The 17,866-nt window shown below is 46.0% G+C and overlaps 1 protein-coding gene across 4 annotated transcripts in view; it reads right to left on the bottom strand.

Moving 5' to 3' along the window:
* The window catches only part of CPLANE1 (ciliogenesis and planar polarity effector complex subunit 1), a 75,359-nt gene extending 58,902 nt beyond the window's left edge, over window positions 1–16,457 (bottom strand). For 2 of the 4 annotated variants that reach the window (XM_059694921.1, XM_059694923.1), the window contains exons 1-14: window positions 14,560–14,691; window positions 13,432–13,560; window positions 11,212–11,347; window positions 10,978–11,097; window positions 10,329–10,561; window positions 9,233–9,339; window positions 7,962–8,118; window positions 7,227–7,330; window positions 5,354–5,536; window positions 3,735–3,984; window positions 3,415–3,567; window positions 2,274–3,022; window positions 1,516–1,724; window positions 1,240–1,320 (exon numbers count right to left, since the gene is read on the bottom strand). In XM_059694921.1, the coding sequence (XP_059550904.1) occupies window positions 1,240–1,320; window positions 1,516–1,724; window positions 2,274–3,022; window positions 3,415–3,567; window positions 3,735–3,984; window positions 5,354–5,536; window positions 7,227–7,330; window positions 7,962–8,118; window positions 9,233–9,339; window positions 10,329–10,561; window positions 10,978–11,097; window positions 11,212–11,347; window positions 13,432–13,512 (2,563 nt within the window). In that variant the 5' untranslated portion in view covers window positions 13,513–13,560; window positions 14,560–14,691. Of the gene's footprint in view, window positions 1–1,239; window positions 1,321–1,515; window positions 1,725–2,273; window positions 3,023–3,414; window positions 3,568–3,734; window positions 3,985–5,353; window positions 5,537–7,226; window positions 7,331–7,961; window positions 8,119–9,227; window positions 9,340–10,328; window positions 10,562–10,977; window positions 11,098–11,211; window positions 11,348–13,431; window positions 13,561–14,559; window positions 14,692–16,421 lie in introns of those variants that run through there. The other 2 variants (XM_059694922.1, XM_059694924.1) reach the window with 2 other exon arrangements.
* Window positions 16,458–17,866: the final 1,409 nt, after the last annotated feature.

Here is a 17,866-nt window from a genome sequence, read left to right as displayed (position 1 = left end):
GAGCCTCCCCAAAGAAGCCGGTAGGATGGGAGTCCCTGCCCACATCTGAGGGTGCTTAGGACTGAGAATGCCGGCTGCCTGTCCCTTGTCCGTTCTGTCTGTCTGCAAGATAAAATCTTACTCCCATGACCACTGCATGCGCTACGTTCCTTTCCCATCTGTTCTCCATCTACCTCTCACCACCCTACCCCCAATTTACACACACACCTCGTATGATCTGGTCCTGCTAAAACACCTGCAGTTCACCAACGGCCACGGTTCTGTGTGTCCTATTGCTTCTGGAATGCTGTATCCTCTGTTAAACCATTCCCTGTCCTTTAACTGGCCAACTTCTACTCCATTTTAAATGCCAGCCCCCCCAGGGTTTCCCCAGGCTGGGGTGTACTCCAGCCCGGACTGTGGGGCGCGCTCTCCTGGGCTTCCCGGCACCCACCACAGGAGGTGAGAAGAGCGCTAGCTGCTCACATCCTCTCTCCTGCAGACGGTGGGAAACTGGAGGGGAAGGTTGTTGACTTCAGTGATTCCCGGGGCCTAACTCAGTACCAGGCACACAGCAGGTTAGGTAGACGACTGAAGGAAACGTAAAAGCCACAGGAGGCAGGAAATGTATTCAACTGGCCAAGCTGACTGCGTAGCAGCTGCGTCAGGGCTGGTTCCAAGGTCGCCTGGTGGGAACCTCTGTCTGGTCAGCCACACCCTCAGCCCTAGAGCACATGAGCTACCACCAGCTTCCAGGATCCACCCCCGTACATTCTCATCAGAAACTCCATGGAGCCCCCACTCAGTCCAGCAGTGAGCCTAACTCACAGGAACTTGTTAAGGGCAGACAGCATGAGCCCCACTCTGTAAGAGGTGATACGGTGTTTGACCCAGTTTCTCATTTAGATACTTTCAGTCCCTCTAAATGACACATGATTTTACTTAGGACCTAAACCTCATTTTCCCCATCAACAGGCAATCATGGGTTCCATCACTAACCCAAAATAGGACGGAAGAAGCCTTATCTATAGACAACAAAAAATTCTTGGTTCTACAAATTCCAAGACTAAGACTAACTTTAAATAAAACTAATTTTAAGTCAGTATTTCTGACAGTCCAGGTTCCTACAATACGTGTTACTCTATTTGAGCATGAAGAAGTTCTGAGCACTTGCACTTGAAATTATTTTTACGCTCTGGAGTCTGCTAACATCCGTTCCTACCAATCTCATGGCGAATATTATTTTTAATAACCCCCTACCGTTCCCTTGGGTTTCTTGCAGAGCTTTCCTCCACAGCTCAACAGCCTTTTCATAGGATCCTAACAGGAAGCACTCTTCACCTGCAAAGTTTTTAACCAATGATTAGTTATGGTTAATTATATCACTTCATAAAAATGTACTTCGTTTTAAAACCCGGTGTTTTAGCTCATCCAGAAATTTTGAAAAACAAATAATTGTGACCAGTTAACACAATCAAAGCCCCGTTAGCTGTTTTGCTAACTTATGGAGTGAGGAACGGTGTATGAGACACTGACCACTGATAGGTTTGAGCTCTGAGGTTTGGCCCAGGCAGGCTCCGGCCGCCTGTAGGTTCGCCTGGATGTGACATAACAGGGACCGGACAGCAGCTGCTTCCTGGGCCGCCTTTGCAGGTAACGGTCTGTCACCTTCAGGAACTCTTCGACTTAACTGGCTCTGATACCATAAAGTCTTTTGATACAGGACTCTCCACAGAAACACCAATCTGCACACAAAATTAGACGACCATCAAACCAAATTTCAGACGAGGGGTAAGAATCAGTATAGCCTCCTGATTGGCCTGCATTCTTCTCTGATATAATAACACACACACAAACTGATTGAATTTAAATACAGCACAAAGGCCACTGACCAAAACCATGCATAATATAGTTTTTAAATCTTCACAAATGCTTTATGTACCTGTGGTCACTTTTCTCTGGTGCTTACCTAAACCAACATGTCTCAACAGTACCTGGTTGCCCAAGACTAATAAAATGTGTGTGTGGAATAGCATCGGGCGTAAGTGCTAAAATACTTTCCGATAAAATCAAATCTATAAGGCTGAGTGCTGACGGAGACAAGGTTTCTTTTAGGGGTGATAAAAATATTCTGGAATTAGTGTTACTAGTTCTATGACCTTGTGACTATTCTAAAAACTAATCACTAAACTTTAAAACGGTGAGATTTATAGTATGGGAACCACAGCTCCATTTTTTTTAAAAGGAAAGCAATCTATACTGCAAATGGTATCCCAACTTTACAGGAATCATACCTGCGTCCTGGCTGCTGATCGAGGTTTACTACCGGAGGACGAGTCTTGAAAGACGCGTTCCAAGGCCAGCCGTCCCGGGAAGCACTATCTTGAAATGTTTGAAAAACGGGAACCACCAGGGAGTCCTGACTGGCTGTCGCCGAGACTTCCGGCTGGAGACGGTCTCCGCCGTTTAAGTGGTCAGCCACCGTCCCGAGTAAGTGAAAGCAGGCGGCCAGCCTCTGGGAGAAGGCCGGGCCCCGCGGCGGCCGGGCCAGCAGGAGCTGCAGCGCGCTGGCGGCCAGCGCCACCAGGGCCCTCACGGCCGGCCTGCCCCGCGGGGCCCAGCGCTGGGCCGACAAGCACTGATGGAAGAGTTGGAAGACACAAAGCACCCACGCGTCACGCCTGGGTCTCTTGCTTAAGGAAAGATCGAGTGTTGGGAACGGACATTTGATAAACTGAAGGACGTAGAAAAAATAAGTAATGCAAACTACTGTGTAGTTTAGCAGCACGTTTCTTTCCGTCACATTTTTTGAAACTCCGATCGTCCAGGCCGCGAGGAGGTTCTTCTGGACCGAGTGCAGTTCTGCGATGGTTCCGTCGGTCTCCTCCGCAGGGTCCTTTGCACGTATTGTGTCGAACATAGACGCAAACTCCAATCTCCCCTCCTTGGCACCACTAAGCGATGGGTCATTTTCTTTGTTCCAAAAAGAGAGCAAGTTGTTTGGGAAGTATGTGCTTTCGTTAGTTTCCTCTGCTTCAAAATCCTAAAACACGAGTGAAAAAAATGATACTTACTACCACTCAATACTTTATAAGTAGAATCACATGGTGTTCTCAAATTTCTCTCCCCTTTAACAAGGGAAAAACCAAATACTATTCTTGGACTAAGGCAGCGGTTCTCAACCTGTGGGTCGCGACCCCTTTGGCGGTCGAACGACCCTTTCACAGGGGTCGCCTAAGACCATCCTGCATATCAGATATTTACATTATGATTCATCACAGTAGCAACATGACAGTTATGAAGTAGCAACGAAAATAATTTTATGGTCGGGTCACAACAGGAGGAACTGTATTTAAAGGGCCAGAAGGTTGCGAACCACGGGACGAAGGTCAACACGTAACTGTTCAGGGGGAATAAAGCATGGCCACCAGGTACCTGCCAATCTGTCTTTTCATGCGACTTCATCGTTTCTTCTTCCCGTAAGAATCCGGGGGCGGGAGACGCCTCCGGCCGCTCGCTTCCTTGGCGTTTTAACAGGCTCAACCTCAGGGACCCCAGGGATCGCAGGTTCAGCCCTTTGCCTTGTGGCTACAGGAGAAAAGATTTGCAAGAGCAAAACTTTACCCCAATCCCGTTACAAAGCAGCTAGAAATGCTACAGACAACGCGTACAGGCCGAGGACATTCACATCAGCGCAGTGTTAAGTCTGAAGGAAGAAGAAGTCAGCCCTGACGGCCGACGGCAGAGCACGCTACCTCAGACAGCGCCACGCGGCGGTACGCCTGCTCAAGCCGCTGCGCCGCGTCCAGCAGAAGGGCCCGCAGCAGCCCCGAGGGAGACAGGCTATCGAGGAAGCGGAGGGTCGTGACCATGTAGCCGTCAGAAGCGACGAGGTAGGGCAACCGGGAGTGGGTTCTCACGGAGAACCTCTGTCGCATCGGGTCGCTGGCTGACGCCGAGGAGTCTACGGAACGAGCTGAACCTTGAAAGGTGCAGTGTGGTGGTCTAGCAAGCAAACATCGCCATTCAAAAATGAGTAAGAGAAAAATCCTCAACAATCGTATTATTCCAAAGAGAAAGCAGAACAGGGATTAAAAGTTACAGAATGATGAAAACGCAAGCAAATGAAACACAAAAATTGTTCATGTGTAATATCTGTAAGGAAAACATAAGCGATTACAACAACATGGCTTATGTGTTTTTAATCTTCCCTTAATTGTAGCATTTGTTTCTAAAAACAAAATACAAGCTATTTTAGAAAAGAATTAATACAGTTCATTTTTATCATTAAAGAGAGTTAAATATTTAGCTTTGCTTCTTACCATGTCTATAATAATATATAAAAGCATAATATGCTAATTAGACTGGATGTCCTTCCGGGCGAAGCCAGGGCCACGAGGGAAGCCGGTCGCGGCAGCCGGTGGAAGGAAGGCTTATTCTTGCACAAATTTCATGCATCGGGCCTCTAGTACTTAAATATACTTATAAGAATATAATTATGAGTGTCTCACATCGATGTCTCTCTCTCTCTCTTTGTCTCTCTCTCCCTCTCTCCCCTTCCTCCTTCCCTCCCTTCCACTCTCTCTTAAAAGCAATGGACAAACTATCCTTGGGTGAGGATTAACAAATAATAAATAAATAAATAAAGCATCGGCTTTTGCTAAATATAATCAAGAACACAGCCCTCCTCTGTAAAGCAGGGGGAGTGAAGTAATTTCAAAGGCCTTTTCCAATGTTGTATCTTCCTTCATCTCCTCAACCAATTATTTCACAGCAGACGAAATAGAAGCTCAAAGAATAACTTATCCAAAGTCATACAACAAGTAAGTAGAAGAACCACCTCACAATTTTAAAAACTTTAAATGTGGATAACTTCTAAAGTCCTCTATCCATTTCCAACAACTTTTTCCAATTGGAACAAAGGTATATAAATCTATGTGTCGAGTTATATTAAGTTATAAATTTATCTCGACAAGGGGAGGGGTTGATGGGGGACAGTGGAGGTAAGCAAGGGGAGGGAGGGGGACTCCTGAAATAATGTCAACATTAAAAAAATCAATAAAAATAAATAAAATGTAAACAAATAATAAAATAAAGGACATACTTTTATTAACTTTTGTCAAAGAATATAAAAATTTTAGTGCTACTGAATATTTAAATAACTTATACTTACATAGTCACAATGTCAAATTTTCACCAGGATTAAGCCACAAAAAGAAATAGAAAAAAAACTATAAATAAGAAACATATCGAGACGACACACTCAAAGAAAAAATAAGACAATTTGAAAGATAAAATCATAAAAACAAAACAGTACAGGAATAACAAAAGAGAAAACTTCTGTAAACCAACTGAAACGATTGAAACGTCTCACCTGTATGTAATGAGCGGGTGGAGCGGAATAAACTCGGCTGGCCCAAATTCTACCGAGCAGCCACGCGTGGTCAGTGTCAGCAATTCCCCTTGGCACGTCAGTAAAACCAGGGAGCCGCGTTTTAACATACAGGCCAGGAAAAGGCTGTCATGGGTCCAGCTGATGTCGCCTACCCAGTACGACCTAGAAAGAGTGAGACAGTATGTTTAGAAAGGATTCTAGACAGTGTGTCTGACGATTTCTAACGGCCACGCAGAGGTGCAACTCTTCAAAAAACAAGGGCAAAAGAATAGAGAGCAGCCCTCACTGAAGCTTCCCAGGTTCGATTCCTGTCAACAGCACATGCCTGGGCTGTGGGCTCGATCCCCAGGAGGGGGTGTGCAGGAGGCAGCCGGTCAATGATTCTCTCATCATTGATGTTTTTCTATCTCTCTCCCCCTCTCCCTTCCTCTCTGAAGCCAATAAAAATATTTCTTTTAAAAAAAGAATGGAGCCGAAACCGGTTTGGCTCAGTGGATAGAGCGTCGGCCTGCGGACTGAAAGGTCCCGGGTTCGATTCCGGTCAAGGGCATGTACCTGGGTTGCGGGCACGTCCCCAGTGGGGGATGTGCAGGAGGCAGCTGATCAATGTTTCTCTCTCATTGATGTTTCTCTCTCTCTCTCTCCCTTCCTCTCTGTAAAAAAGCAATAAAATATATTTAAAAAAAAAAAAAAAAGAATGGAGAGCAGACAACTGCCATAACTGCCACATACATTTTGTGTATGTCACTTCCCAGAAAAAAAGAGTTCACGCATACACATCTACTCCATACGACATACTAATTAGAAATTACGATTCACGAGCAAATCATAAAATAAAAATACTCCCCGAGAGTTAAGCTTTTCAGCCACTCACATGTTAATCAGAACAACTGTTAACCCTACTGGTGTCCACAACCAAGATCTACTGATAGACGGAGAGGTCAACGCCCGCGGGGTTCCACGCGCCGCAGTATCCCTGTTCGCAACGCCGTCATGTCTCCTCGGTAACTGTCTGGTAACCGTGATGTCTCATGGAGACAAAAGCAGCTGTTGCTCACGTAAATGAGGGACACCCGCAGTCAAACCCTGCTGAACCGAGACCCGTAACACCTTCAGAACGGAACCTTTAACCCGACCAGACCGCTGTACCGATTTCCCGGTACTTGGCCTAGACCTATGTTCTACAATGTCTCCAAGTTCCATCTTATTCTAACCACTTGTTTGCATGTAACTAACATTTTTCTTTATCATGTTGGTTTTTTCTCTTTAATGCTGAGGAGCCCAGGTATAGGGGACAGTTAGGTTCAGGGCCTCAGGCCTGGTAGGGTTAAGGGGGGAAGAAAATGAAGAGACAAGGCTGGATGGGTCTAAAAACTTTGAAAATTCAGAGAGCAGCACAGGAAATTGTTCAGAAAGGGAAGTCCGGGGGTCCAAGAGGAAACCTCCCTATTGTATGTCCCACGTGGTAGCTCCCGTGCCATCCCAAATCGCCACGTATGTGGCTACGGACCCGTGTGCAGAGAATGCCAACTTTTTTCCAGTTCAGCCTCCCCAGTTAAGCCCAATATATTTCTACCAGCCATGATCCCACTCCCACTCTTCCTCGGACAACGTAGCAAGAAATAAAAGAGAGAAAATGCTCAGTATCTTCCCCCCAAGCAGCCCCTTCCTTAGGCACTTAGGGCTTTCCTCACATCAGGCAATATTTAGAAGCTATCACACAGATGCTGAGGGCTGCACTATCCATCTAAATACCTATCTAGACACCTATTGAACCATCAGAGCCTTGAACGTATCACACTGTTGGAAAAGAAAACAAAAGCACCATTTAGAAATACAAACGAGTTCTTACCTGACAAGGGCAGCAGGAACCATGGGGCTCTTGTTGCTACAGCCTTTAAGGCTCCCGCAGAGAGTGACAAAATTCAGTGTGTTTACAAATAATACCTGAGTTGCCTAGGGAGAGTTAAAGAAGACAAAACCATTAAAATTATTTTACTTTGATCATTACTTATAATTCTGAAGACCTAGCGATCTATTATTACATCAGTACACTATCTAGGGGTCTTTCCCAACGGGCAAGCAGTGCTCACCACCCATATATTTCTTTTCTTTGATTCTACATTTGAAGAACACCAGTTACAGCATTGCCCTTCTTTCTTCCTTTTCCCTCAACCTATTTTTGCTTCTGAAGGCTAAGTATTGAAAACTATAGCAGGTCATTTATTTAATTTCTTTAGTGATTTGAGAGAGAGAGGAAGGGAGAGAAACATCGATGTGAGCGAGGAACCTTGATCGGTTGCCTCCTGTACCCCACCCCGACCAGGGATCAAACCAGACACCTGGGCCTGCGCCCTGACCGGGAATTGAACTGGCAACCTTTCGGAGCAGGGGACAACACTCAGCCAGCTGAGCCACACCAGCCAGGGCCTGGTAGCCAATTTAAATAACTTCACCAATCCACAATGTTGAGCTGGATTAGAAAACACCAATTTAAAGAATTACCTCCAGGGGGGGAAAAACATTTTAAAACGGGACTCAATTCTCTGTCTTATAGGTTACTTCCAAGACAGATTACATTTCTGACCTTCGGGTCTTTCTGATTCAGAGTTACTGCCAGGGTAAGGCCATCTCTTGAAAAGGCAGAAATTAGAGCTCCTCTTGACTTGACCGACTCACACGGAGGAATCAGACTACCCAGAAGGCAATCTTGCTGGGCCCAATGAACACGGTATGGCAAGGATCTAAGAAAGTAAGGAAATAATTGAAAACAGGAAGTATGGTAACTTCTAGATTAATATGGAGTCCATTACAAAAAAACTAAAGGGTCAAACTAAGTTCCTACGTGTGCACATATGTTAGGGGCCTCTTATAGCAGCCGTCCAAGTCACAGAAGAGCAGTCACCAGTTAAACAAGCTCAATCACAGAGTTTTGTTAGTAAGAGCATGTTTGGTAGCCAACCCCAAATACATCTGCTTCCACTAATGGTTTAGACACCCCCATTTCTATATTATTGCTAATATTTTTTTAAAGGGACTGAATAGAGAAGAGTGGATTTTCTGGATAGTGTTCTATACTTGATATGAGGACTGTTACACGCATGTATATTCATTAGATTTGTTTGTTTTACTTTATATAAGTTATACCTTAGTAAGTTATTGTTAGCATAAAAAATAAAGAAAATAAACAGAAAGAAAAATACACCCCCCCAAATCACAATATTTTATTTAGCCATTATGTTTTTATAATGCATTCTTTTTGATGGGCTTTTTAGAATAATTCTATGTTTAAATAAAAAAATTCTCCAGCATGTAAAAAGTACAGTAAATTCAAGTGCCTTTTAAAAATTGACTGTAAAAATTCCTTTCCAAAGTAGTTCTTTATTGTCTTAAAACAAGTAAAACCATAGTCTGCCTTATCTTTTACGTGTTTTCACTTCTAAGAAGGGAAACAAACAAAAGCAAAATAACTGATTAAACGTGTTTAAATGAAAACTAAAGCAATACTATGGGAAGAAAGGATCTGTAAAGTCTCAGAAGTGATAGTTCATTTACTAATCTGTGTATTTCTAAGCCAGTGATGGCGAACCTATGACACGCGAACTCATTTTTTTGGTTGATTTTTCTTTGTTAAATGGCATTTAAATATATAAAATAAATATCAAAAATATAAATCTTTGTTTTACTACGGTTGCAAATATCAAAAAATTTCTATGTGACACGGCACCAGAGTTAAGTTAGGGTTTTTCAAAATGCTGTCACGCCGAGCTCAAAAGGTTCGCCATCACTGTTCTAAGCCAAAGGTACCTGTGTCTTAAAAGGGAGGGAAAATAAGAAAGAAGGGAACATTTACCTCACCTCACAGGTGGAAACACATTCTCATGCCACCGAATTGCTAGACATGTCAACCTCAGACACTCCCCAGAATAAAACGTAAATGCGCACAAGCAGCAGTCGCCCAATAACTGTAGATAAATGCAATATACTTTAGCACATAATCTATTCGACAATAAATCAAGGAGCAGAGCACACATATTTCTCATCACAAATGAAATATCGAGATCTTGTTTCTATTTTTATTCTAAACATTAAGTTCAAGACTAATTTATTTCTGAGCCACAGGTATATCCCAAATGGGAAATCAACATGCAGTTTATTCTCTTAAGAAAACACTGCCATTTACTGGGGCTGTCACTAAAACGATACTTACATAGTAACTTTCTCTTCTACAGTTATATATTATTTAAACTAGGGCACTGGAAGTGGGGTGAGGTAGAGGAAAACAATGAAACTTCAAAATGCAACTTTTAACAGTAGTGGACTGGTAATAAAATGTAGGTCCATGCTGCTATTTAAAATGTTTTTTGGTTCATAAAGGTATTATTTCCTGGGAAGTAAACGGCTTATTTAATGTCACCAATTCTAGCTTTTTAAATTACAAAACTAGCTATATTTCAAAACTAGGGAAAAGTAAAACTAGGGAAAGAGAAAGGGAGCTCTAATATCAAACCATTTTTATAAACACCTCTAAAAATGTGAACAAGAAATAACAATGTAGCCGAAACCGGTTTGGCTCAGTGGATAGAGCGTCGGCCTGCGGACTGAAGGGTCCCAGGTTCGATTCCGGTCAAGGGCATGTACCTGGGTTGCGGGCACATCCCCAGTGGGAGATGTGCAGGAGGCAGCTGATCAATGTTTCTCTCTCACTGATGTTTCTAACTCTCTATCTCTCTCCCTTCCTCTCTGTAAGAAATCAATAAAATATATTTAAAAAAAAAAAAAAAAAAAAAAAGAAATAACAATGTATTTTCCACAATAATTTCACCGTTTCTGGGACGATGATGACTAAAGATCTATAGCGATGCCACTGCCCACTCTGCTCATTAACTCCAGTGTGTGGTCACAGAGTCTGAGGGCTCGCCTCCTTGAACCCCCTGTCCGATGTGGGTCTTACCTCATTTTTTATGAAAGCAGCATGCACCACAGCTTCTTTATCTTCAGTGGAAGGCAAACGCACTGCTTCTTCAGGTGTGATCTGGGACCACTGGCCCCTCAAAGAAGGGCTTTTAGAAGACAAGACATCCCTGAATTCCAAATATTCCCAAAGAAATATGCCTCCAGAGGGAGTTACAATCAGAACTCTTTTTCCATCTCCAGAGACATACAAATAGAGTCTCAACGAGCTTGCTAAAAATAAAAATAAAAAGTTAAAAAAGTAATTAAACCTTGAAGACTGAATTCCCTCCAAAGGCTAAATAATTTATCTCTTCTAACAAAGAGCCAGAATAATGTGACCATTAAGGATGTAAAGCTAAGGCAGTAGTAAAAAATTAAAAGTACAAATAATAGTAACATCACATATTTACGTGATATTAGGAACGCTTTGTTATCAGATATGTTAGGCATACCAGACTACATTCATCCAAGATGAATCTAAGTATCACAAATAAACACCACCAAAAAAATGCAAAGAAATATACACATACACACACAGAGATATACACACACACAGAGAGATTTTTTAAAAATAGCAATAGGAAAATATTTCGTCCTCCCTTCCTGTTTTATCAAGTTAAAACCAATTTAAACAAACACATTCTCACCTACTGCAGCCTTAATCATTTCCTTCGGCTTCTCAGCTGCCTGGATAGTTTTCAAACAATCTTGATCTTTGTTCCAAAGGAAAAGCTCCCCGGTAGTAAGGACCCCAGCCAGCCAGGCATCTGTTTCCGAAAAGGAAATGCAATCCTTACAATCTAAAAGTGCCCCTGAGATGGCCCCACGTTGTTAGAAATTTCAGGCTGCCTCAGCCTCTGGAAACACCAGGCCTACTTAACCATTGCTGGACGTTGTGAGGACCACAAGATGCTTCAAGAAAGGCTGCAGGCGAGGGATTTTCTTCTTTGTCCTTCCCGACAGCAAATTAATTTCCTGTATGAGTTTATCATCCAAAAGAAAAACAGCTTCGTTTTCCTGAGAAGAAACACGTGAGACTTAAGAGGTGGCAGAAGTGCATTCAAACTCTTATTCAAATTATGCCAGAAAAGAACAAAGTGACGTTTAAGAAAGATTATGTACCTTTGTACCATGAATCCTAAAATGAACCATAAGGTTAACTAGGTAGACTGAACATGGTTTCACTCTATCTTAAAATACCTCATTAAAATTACTTGGTAAAAATGACCTAACAAATGCAATTTAGATTGCTTTGAGGATTAAAATTATAAAAGTGTCTTCTGCTAGCCAAAACTGGGTCATCAATTTAACCCTAGTATGGACAAGTTTTTAAATTACTTATTTAGATTAAAACAGATATGGGTTCTGCAACCCTGGCTGATCATTTTTTAAAATATATATTTTATTGATGTTTTACAGAGAGAAAGGGAGAGGGATAGAGAGTTAGAAACATCAATGAGAGAGAAACATCCATCAGCTGCCTCCTGCACACCCCCTAATGGGGATGTGCCTGCAACCAAGGTATATGCCCTTGACCAGAATCGAACCTGGGACCGTTCAGTCCGCAGGCCGACACTCTATCCACTGAGCCAAACCGGTTAGGGCGCTGATCATTTTTATTACCTAGGAAAAGTGTGCTGTTTTGAATTAACTTTGCCTTCATGTATTATCCCAGGGCAGTGGTTTTCAAAATGCCACCTCACCAGCGGCATCAGCAACCCCCGAGACCCTGTAGGAAATGCATCTTCTTCTACCCCGGGCCCACTGAACCAGCAGTTCGGGGATGGGGCACAGCCCTTGTTTTAACAAGCCCTCCGATGACTATGAACCACCGTGAAGTTCAAGAGAAGGTAAGTTAATGGTATAATTTCTCCGAGGAAATGACACAACACCAAATTTTTTTAAATATAATTTTTAAAAATTGATTTGAGAGAGGGAGATAGAAACATCAATGATGAGAATCACTGATCAGCTGCCTCCTGCACACCCAGCACTGGGGATTGAGCCTGCAACCCAGGCATGTGCCCTGACCGGGAATCGAACCGTGACCTCCTGGTTCATAGGTCAACGCTCAACCACTGAGCCATGCTGACTGGGACCACCAAATTTAATTTTAATAATTGTGATAAATCTAGGTTTGCCCACTTTCCCTGCGGTGAGGCCTCTATCCCATGTATTGTGAGTCGTGTCCTGGGCCATTAGTGCACCGTGACCCACCTTCACCCCAGGTCTAAGGGCCACTGGGTTGCACACTCATAAAAACCACGGATTGTTCCGATAGGAAAAGGTTCAGAAGATTAAAAATTCCTTTTTGCTATATGCCATCACCACCTTTTTAAACAGAATATAAAAAAAATATTTTTTAAATTAAATCTTTATTGTTCAGATTATTACAGTTGTTCCTCTCCCCCCCCCCATAGCTCCCCTCCACCCGGTTCCCACCCCACCCTCTGCCCTTACCCCCCCTCCCCTGCACTGTCCTCATCCATAGGTGCACGATTTTTGTCCAGTCTCTTCCCGCATCCCCCACACCTCCCCCCGAGAATAGTCAGTCCACTCCCTTTCTATGCCCCTGACTCTATTATATTCACCAGTTTATTCTGTTCATCAGATTATTTATTCACTTGACTTTTAGATTTACTTGTTAAAATATTTCTTCTTGATAGAACATTTAACTTTCTGGAAAAGCTAACTTGCTCACTATACTAGACAATACACAACCTAACCGGTTTGGCTCAGTGGATAGAGTGTCAGCCTGCGGACTGAAAGGTCCCAGGTTCGATTCCGGTCAAGGGCATGTACCTGGGTTGTGGGCACATCCCCAGCTGGAAGTTTGCAGGAGGCAGCTGATCGATGTTCCTCTCTCATCATCGATGTTTCTAACTCTCTATCCCTCTCCCTTTCTCTCTGTAAAAAATCAATAAAATATATTTAAAAAAAAATAAAGACAATACACAAACACAAAACCCTGTTCTGTGGGCAGGTGATCCTTGAAAGACGGATTTTATTTTTTAAATGTCACAGACCATTCTTCAACCTCGGAGGCCAAGCACACGTTCCACACAGACGACGACTGGACGGTACGATAAAGAAACACCTACCTGGCCCAACCAGGAGACGCGGGGCCAGGGCCTCTTCTGCTTGATGGTGGTTGACGTCAAAACCTCCAACCTGATCTCCATGCTTGTCGAGGTTTCAGTGACCAGTTAAGGAAAAACAGTCACAAGATGCTATGAAATGCAAAAAATAATGATCATAATAAATAGCCCATATTTACTGAGGATCTTAATTTAGAATTCTCATAAAGACTTGGTGTTTTACTTTTTCATCAGTTCAACTCTCTTCTGAAGGCAAGATATTGACAATGCATTCGGTATCTCATCTGGTATCCTGACCAGTCAGGCAAATTGTATTTGCGTTTATTTGACAAGTTATTTCTCCGACTGTGAAGGCAAACAAGGCTCGGGGAAGATCTGGAAAATACAGTTTCCACGTGACCTGCCTTTCTCCGAAGATGGCCACAGCAGCACCCCCTGTCCCATGTTCTCCTACACTGTGAGGTTGCTGTCTCTCAGAGACCCCTTCTCTGGTCTATGCCTTATCCCTTAAAACTGGATGGGATCTGCTCTATTTTAACCAGAATAAAACAGGAGTGATGCTTTGCATTTCCCAAGGCTAGGTCACAAAAGGCAATACAGCTTCTACCTCACTCCCAGTGAGGGACAGGGGGAGAGAGAAACAGGGACAAGAAAGCCAGTATCAATGGGCTGCCTCCTGAACGCCCCCTACTGGGGACCGAGCCCCAAATCCGGGCAAGTGCCCTGACCAGAAAAGACCCAACCATCTTTTGGTGCACCAATCGATGCCCGCCAACTGAGCCACACTGGCCAGATGTTTGTTTTTTAAAGGGGCCTTACCTCTCCTAGATATAGGATACAGTATATACTTAAGTATTTATGCCAAGGATTTACTTCATTTGTTTTGTTTTTTTTTATGTTTTTACCAGGTGTACCGCTTAATAATGCAGATTTTCTCAATAGATAGAGTTACACATATATTGATATATATGCAATTTGATATGTATGCTATTTTGTTGTATTGACAGCAAGCTTCAAAACTTCGTATGTCAAATTTGCTGAAGGTGTTAACATCATAGATATTTTTACACTTAAAAATGTCGAATTTTGTGCCAAAAAAAAGAGCATTTGCGGAAAGTTTTAATTCATGACTTTATTTTGAAGAAAAGTGCTGCTGAAAGTGATCGTATACTTCAGGAAGCTTATGGTGAACATGCTCCATTTCAAGATACTTGTGACCGCTGGTTTAAATGCCTTAAAAGTGATGATTTCGATGTGAAAGACGAACATCCAGGTCAACTAAAAAAGTTTAAAGACCAACAATTACAAGCATTATTGGATGAAGACGCGTGTCAAACTCAAAAACAACTTGCAGAAAGATTAACCATTGCTCAGTAAACAATTTCTGATCGTTTACAAGCAATGGGAAGATTTTAAAGGAAGGAAAATGGGTGCCACATCAACTGAACGAAAGACAAATGGAAAACCGAAAAGTCATCAGTAAAATGTTGCTTCAACAGCACGAAAGAAAGGCTTTTTTGCATCGAATTGTGACTGGCGATGAAAAATGGATTTATTTGGAGAATTCCAAACGCACAAAATCATGGGTTGATGCAGGTCAACCATCAACATCGACTGCAAGGCCAAATCGCTTCAGAAAGACAATGCTCTGTATTTGGTGGGATCAGGAAGGTGTGGTGTATCATGAGCTTCTAAAACCAGGTGAAACCGTAAATACCGATTACTACCGACAACAAATAATCGATTTGAACCGGCTTTGATCGTGAAATGACCAGAATGTGCCAGAAGACACGGCAAAGTAATTTTGCTTCACGATAACGCACCATCACACACTTCAAAACCAGTTAAAGACACGTTAAAAGAGCTTGCCTGGGAAGTGAGAACCCACCCGCCGTATTCACCAGACCTTACTCCTTCAGATTACCGCTTGTTCCGATCGATGGCACACGCACTTTCTGAGCAGCACGTGAGAAGAAGTGGAAACTTGGGTCTCTGAATGGTTTGCCTCAAAACAAGAAAAGTTCTATTGGGACGGCATCCACAAATTACCTGAAAGATGGGGGAAATGTGTGGCTAGCGATGGACATTTCTTTGAATAAAGCACTTTTGGTGTTTCTCTTGAAATTATCGTGTTTTGACTAGAAAATCCGCATTATTAACCGGTACACCTGGTATTGATTTTAGAGAGAGGGCGGAAGGGAGACGGAGAGATAGAAACATCAATGAGAGAGAAACGGGGAGCGGTTGCCTTCTGCACCCCCCATCCTGGGGATCAAGCCCGCAACAGGCGACTCTAGGCGCATGGGTCCAGGCTCAACCATTGAGCCACACCAGCCCGGCAGGGATTTGCTTTAATTTAAAACACTCCAGCGATGTACTCAGAGATAAGTTATGCAACCAAAATGTGAAGGATAAAAAGGGGGTTCAAGATGTGAGGACGGAGGCCTACAGGATTTGGTCATGTTCCCACCGCCTATTATGCCCCAAGATCACGCCTGCTGCTGAAGTGGCACTCGAAACAGTCATGTCCTGGGCCTCACAGACAGCGCCAGACCAGCAGATTCGTTCTCGGAAGGGGGCAAAGTCAGCCATCACACTCACTGAACATGCCAGGAAGGGAAAGGCATGGTCTCCCCAGAGCAGTGCCTGTACTGAAAACACAGGGGCCACGCAATTTAGACCATCTCCGAGCTCTTCCGTGGTTTCCTTCCTCAGCGTTCAACTACCTCATCACCAACCCACGGAGGTCTCCCACGGGGTCCCCCCCCCCCCCGCAAGCCCTCCAGGGGCTCCGAGGTGTCCTCCCCCCGACCTCGGGGGAGCCGCTCCCCGGGGCTGAGGATGGGCAGCCGGGGCGGGGGCAAGGACGCGCAGGGCAGAGGGTGACCGGGGGACGGAGGGTGAACGGGCACAGAGGGCCCAGGAGCCCGCGGACCCAGGCGGGGACGGGGAGGGGGGGGGGGCCACGCGGGGCAGGAGTCCGGGGCAGTTACCTCCTCCAGGGCCGGGCCCTCCGGGCGGGCGGCGCGGGCGGGAGGCGCGAGGACCAGGGCGCGGGCCCAGCGGCCGCCCCGACTCAGCTGCGCCCCGGCGACGCGGGGAGGGGAGGCCAGGGCGCCTGCCGCCGCCGCCGGGGAGACGGGGTGCTCCCCCGCTTCTTCTCTTCTTCTCCTCCTCCTCTCCACCCCGTCCCTCCGCTCGCACAGCCGCGCCCAATGCCTTTTAGCCCCGCCCCTGCCCGCCGCCCCGCGCTCCCCGCCTCCCTCCCCCCGCGCCTCCCGCTGCCCCGTGCTCCCCCCGCTGCTCCCCCCGCCCCCCTCCCCCCGCGCCTCCCGCTGCCCCGTGCTCCCCCCGCTGCCCCGTGCTCCCCCCGCTGCTCCCCCCGTCCCCCTCCCCCCGCGCCTCCCGCTGCCCCGTGCTCCCCCCGCTGCCCCGTGCTCCCCCCGCTGCTCCCCCCGTCCCCCTCCCCCCGCGCCTCCCGGGCTGGGGCGCCGGGTTTCCGCTCCCGCCTCCCGAGAGCCCAGGCGTCCCGCCGCGCTTCCCAGGAAACCGTGTAACCGCCGGCTCCCGGCGTCACCCCGCCCCCCGTGCAGGCGGCCCCGGCCCGAAAGGAAGGGGTTGTGCGCCTAGCGACGCTCCCGCACCCGGTCCCGGCCCAGCCCAGCCCACCCCGGGGAAGCGGGCCGAGCCGGCGGCTCCTGGAGCAGCGTTTTTGCGGCTGAGCGGTGCCGCGGGCAGCGGCGCGCTCCCGGTTCCGCCCCGCACGCGTGCATGTCCCGGGCTGGCTTTTGGGGGCGGCGGCGGGTCACCCTCGCAGGGTGATGGGGGGTCGTCCCGCCCGCCCGGATGCGGAGCGTCAGGTCGCTGTCCCAGCAGCGGAAGGTGCGGGGCGAGAACCCCCCGGGCCTCCCGCCCCCGCCCCCTCTGCTGATGGTGTGACTGAGCCGCGGGAACGGCCCCGGGGACCGCTCATCCGAAGGTTGGAGAACGGATGCTTCAGGTTCTCCCAGCGTCGCGAACAGCTTCCATAACTCCTAGTCGAGTCAGCACAAAAGGTCTCCAGCGGAGAACATCCAGGGACGCGGAGACCCTCACACAGCCCGTTTGCTGCGCTCCGGTTTCTCGGGGTGATCGTGGGCGCTGCGGCACGTTTTGCTGGATGGCCGACGACCTAGAGGCGTTGGTGTAATTCTAGGTCCACCGTGCCCTGCATTTACTTATTCTTTAAATATGACGGGAATGACTGCAATTTGCTAACATTATCGAATGTCTATAACGTGGGAGACACCATGCTAGGGACAAAGAGGGGGAGCCAATATGGCCCCTATTTATTTAAGAGATTTTTAGACACAAATCACAGTGCAGTGATAAGTTCCAAGTACGGACTAGCAGCATGCAGACTGCGTTTCCTCCACCTGCGAGGCCGGGGTCTGAAATA

Source organism: Myotis daubentonii, chromosome 4, assembly GCF_963259705.1.
Source record: "Myotis daubentonii chromosome 4, mMyoDau2.1, whole genome shotgun sequence".
Lineage (NCBI taxonomy): Eukaryota > Metazoa > Chordata > Mammalia > Chiroptera > Vespertilionidae > Myotis > Myotis daubentonii.
Note: the sequence above shows the minus strand (reverse complement) of the source record. Positions and strands in the feature narration are given on the sequence as shown.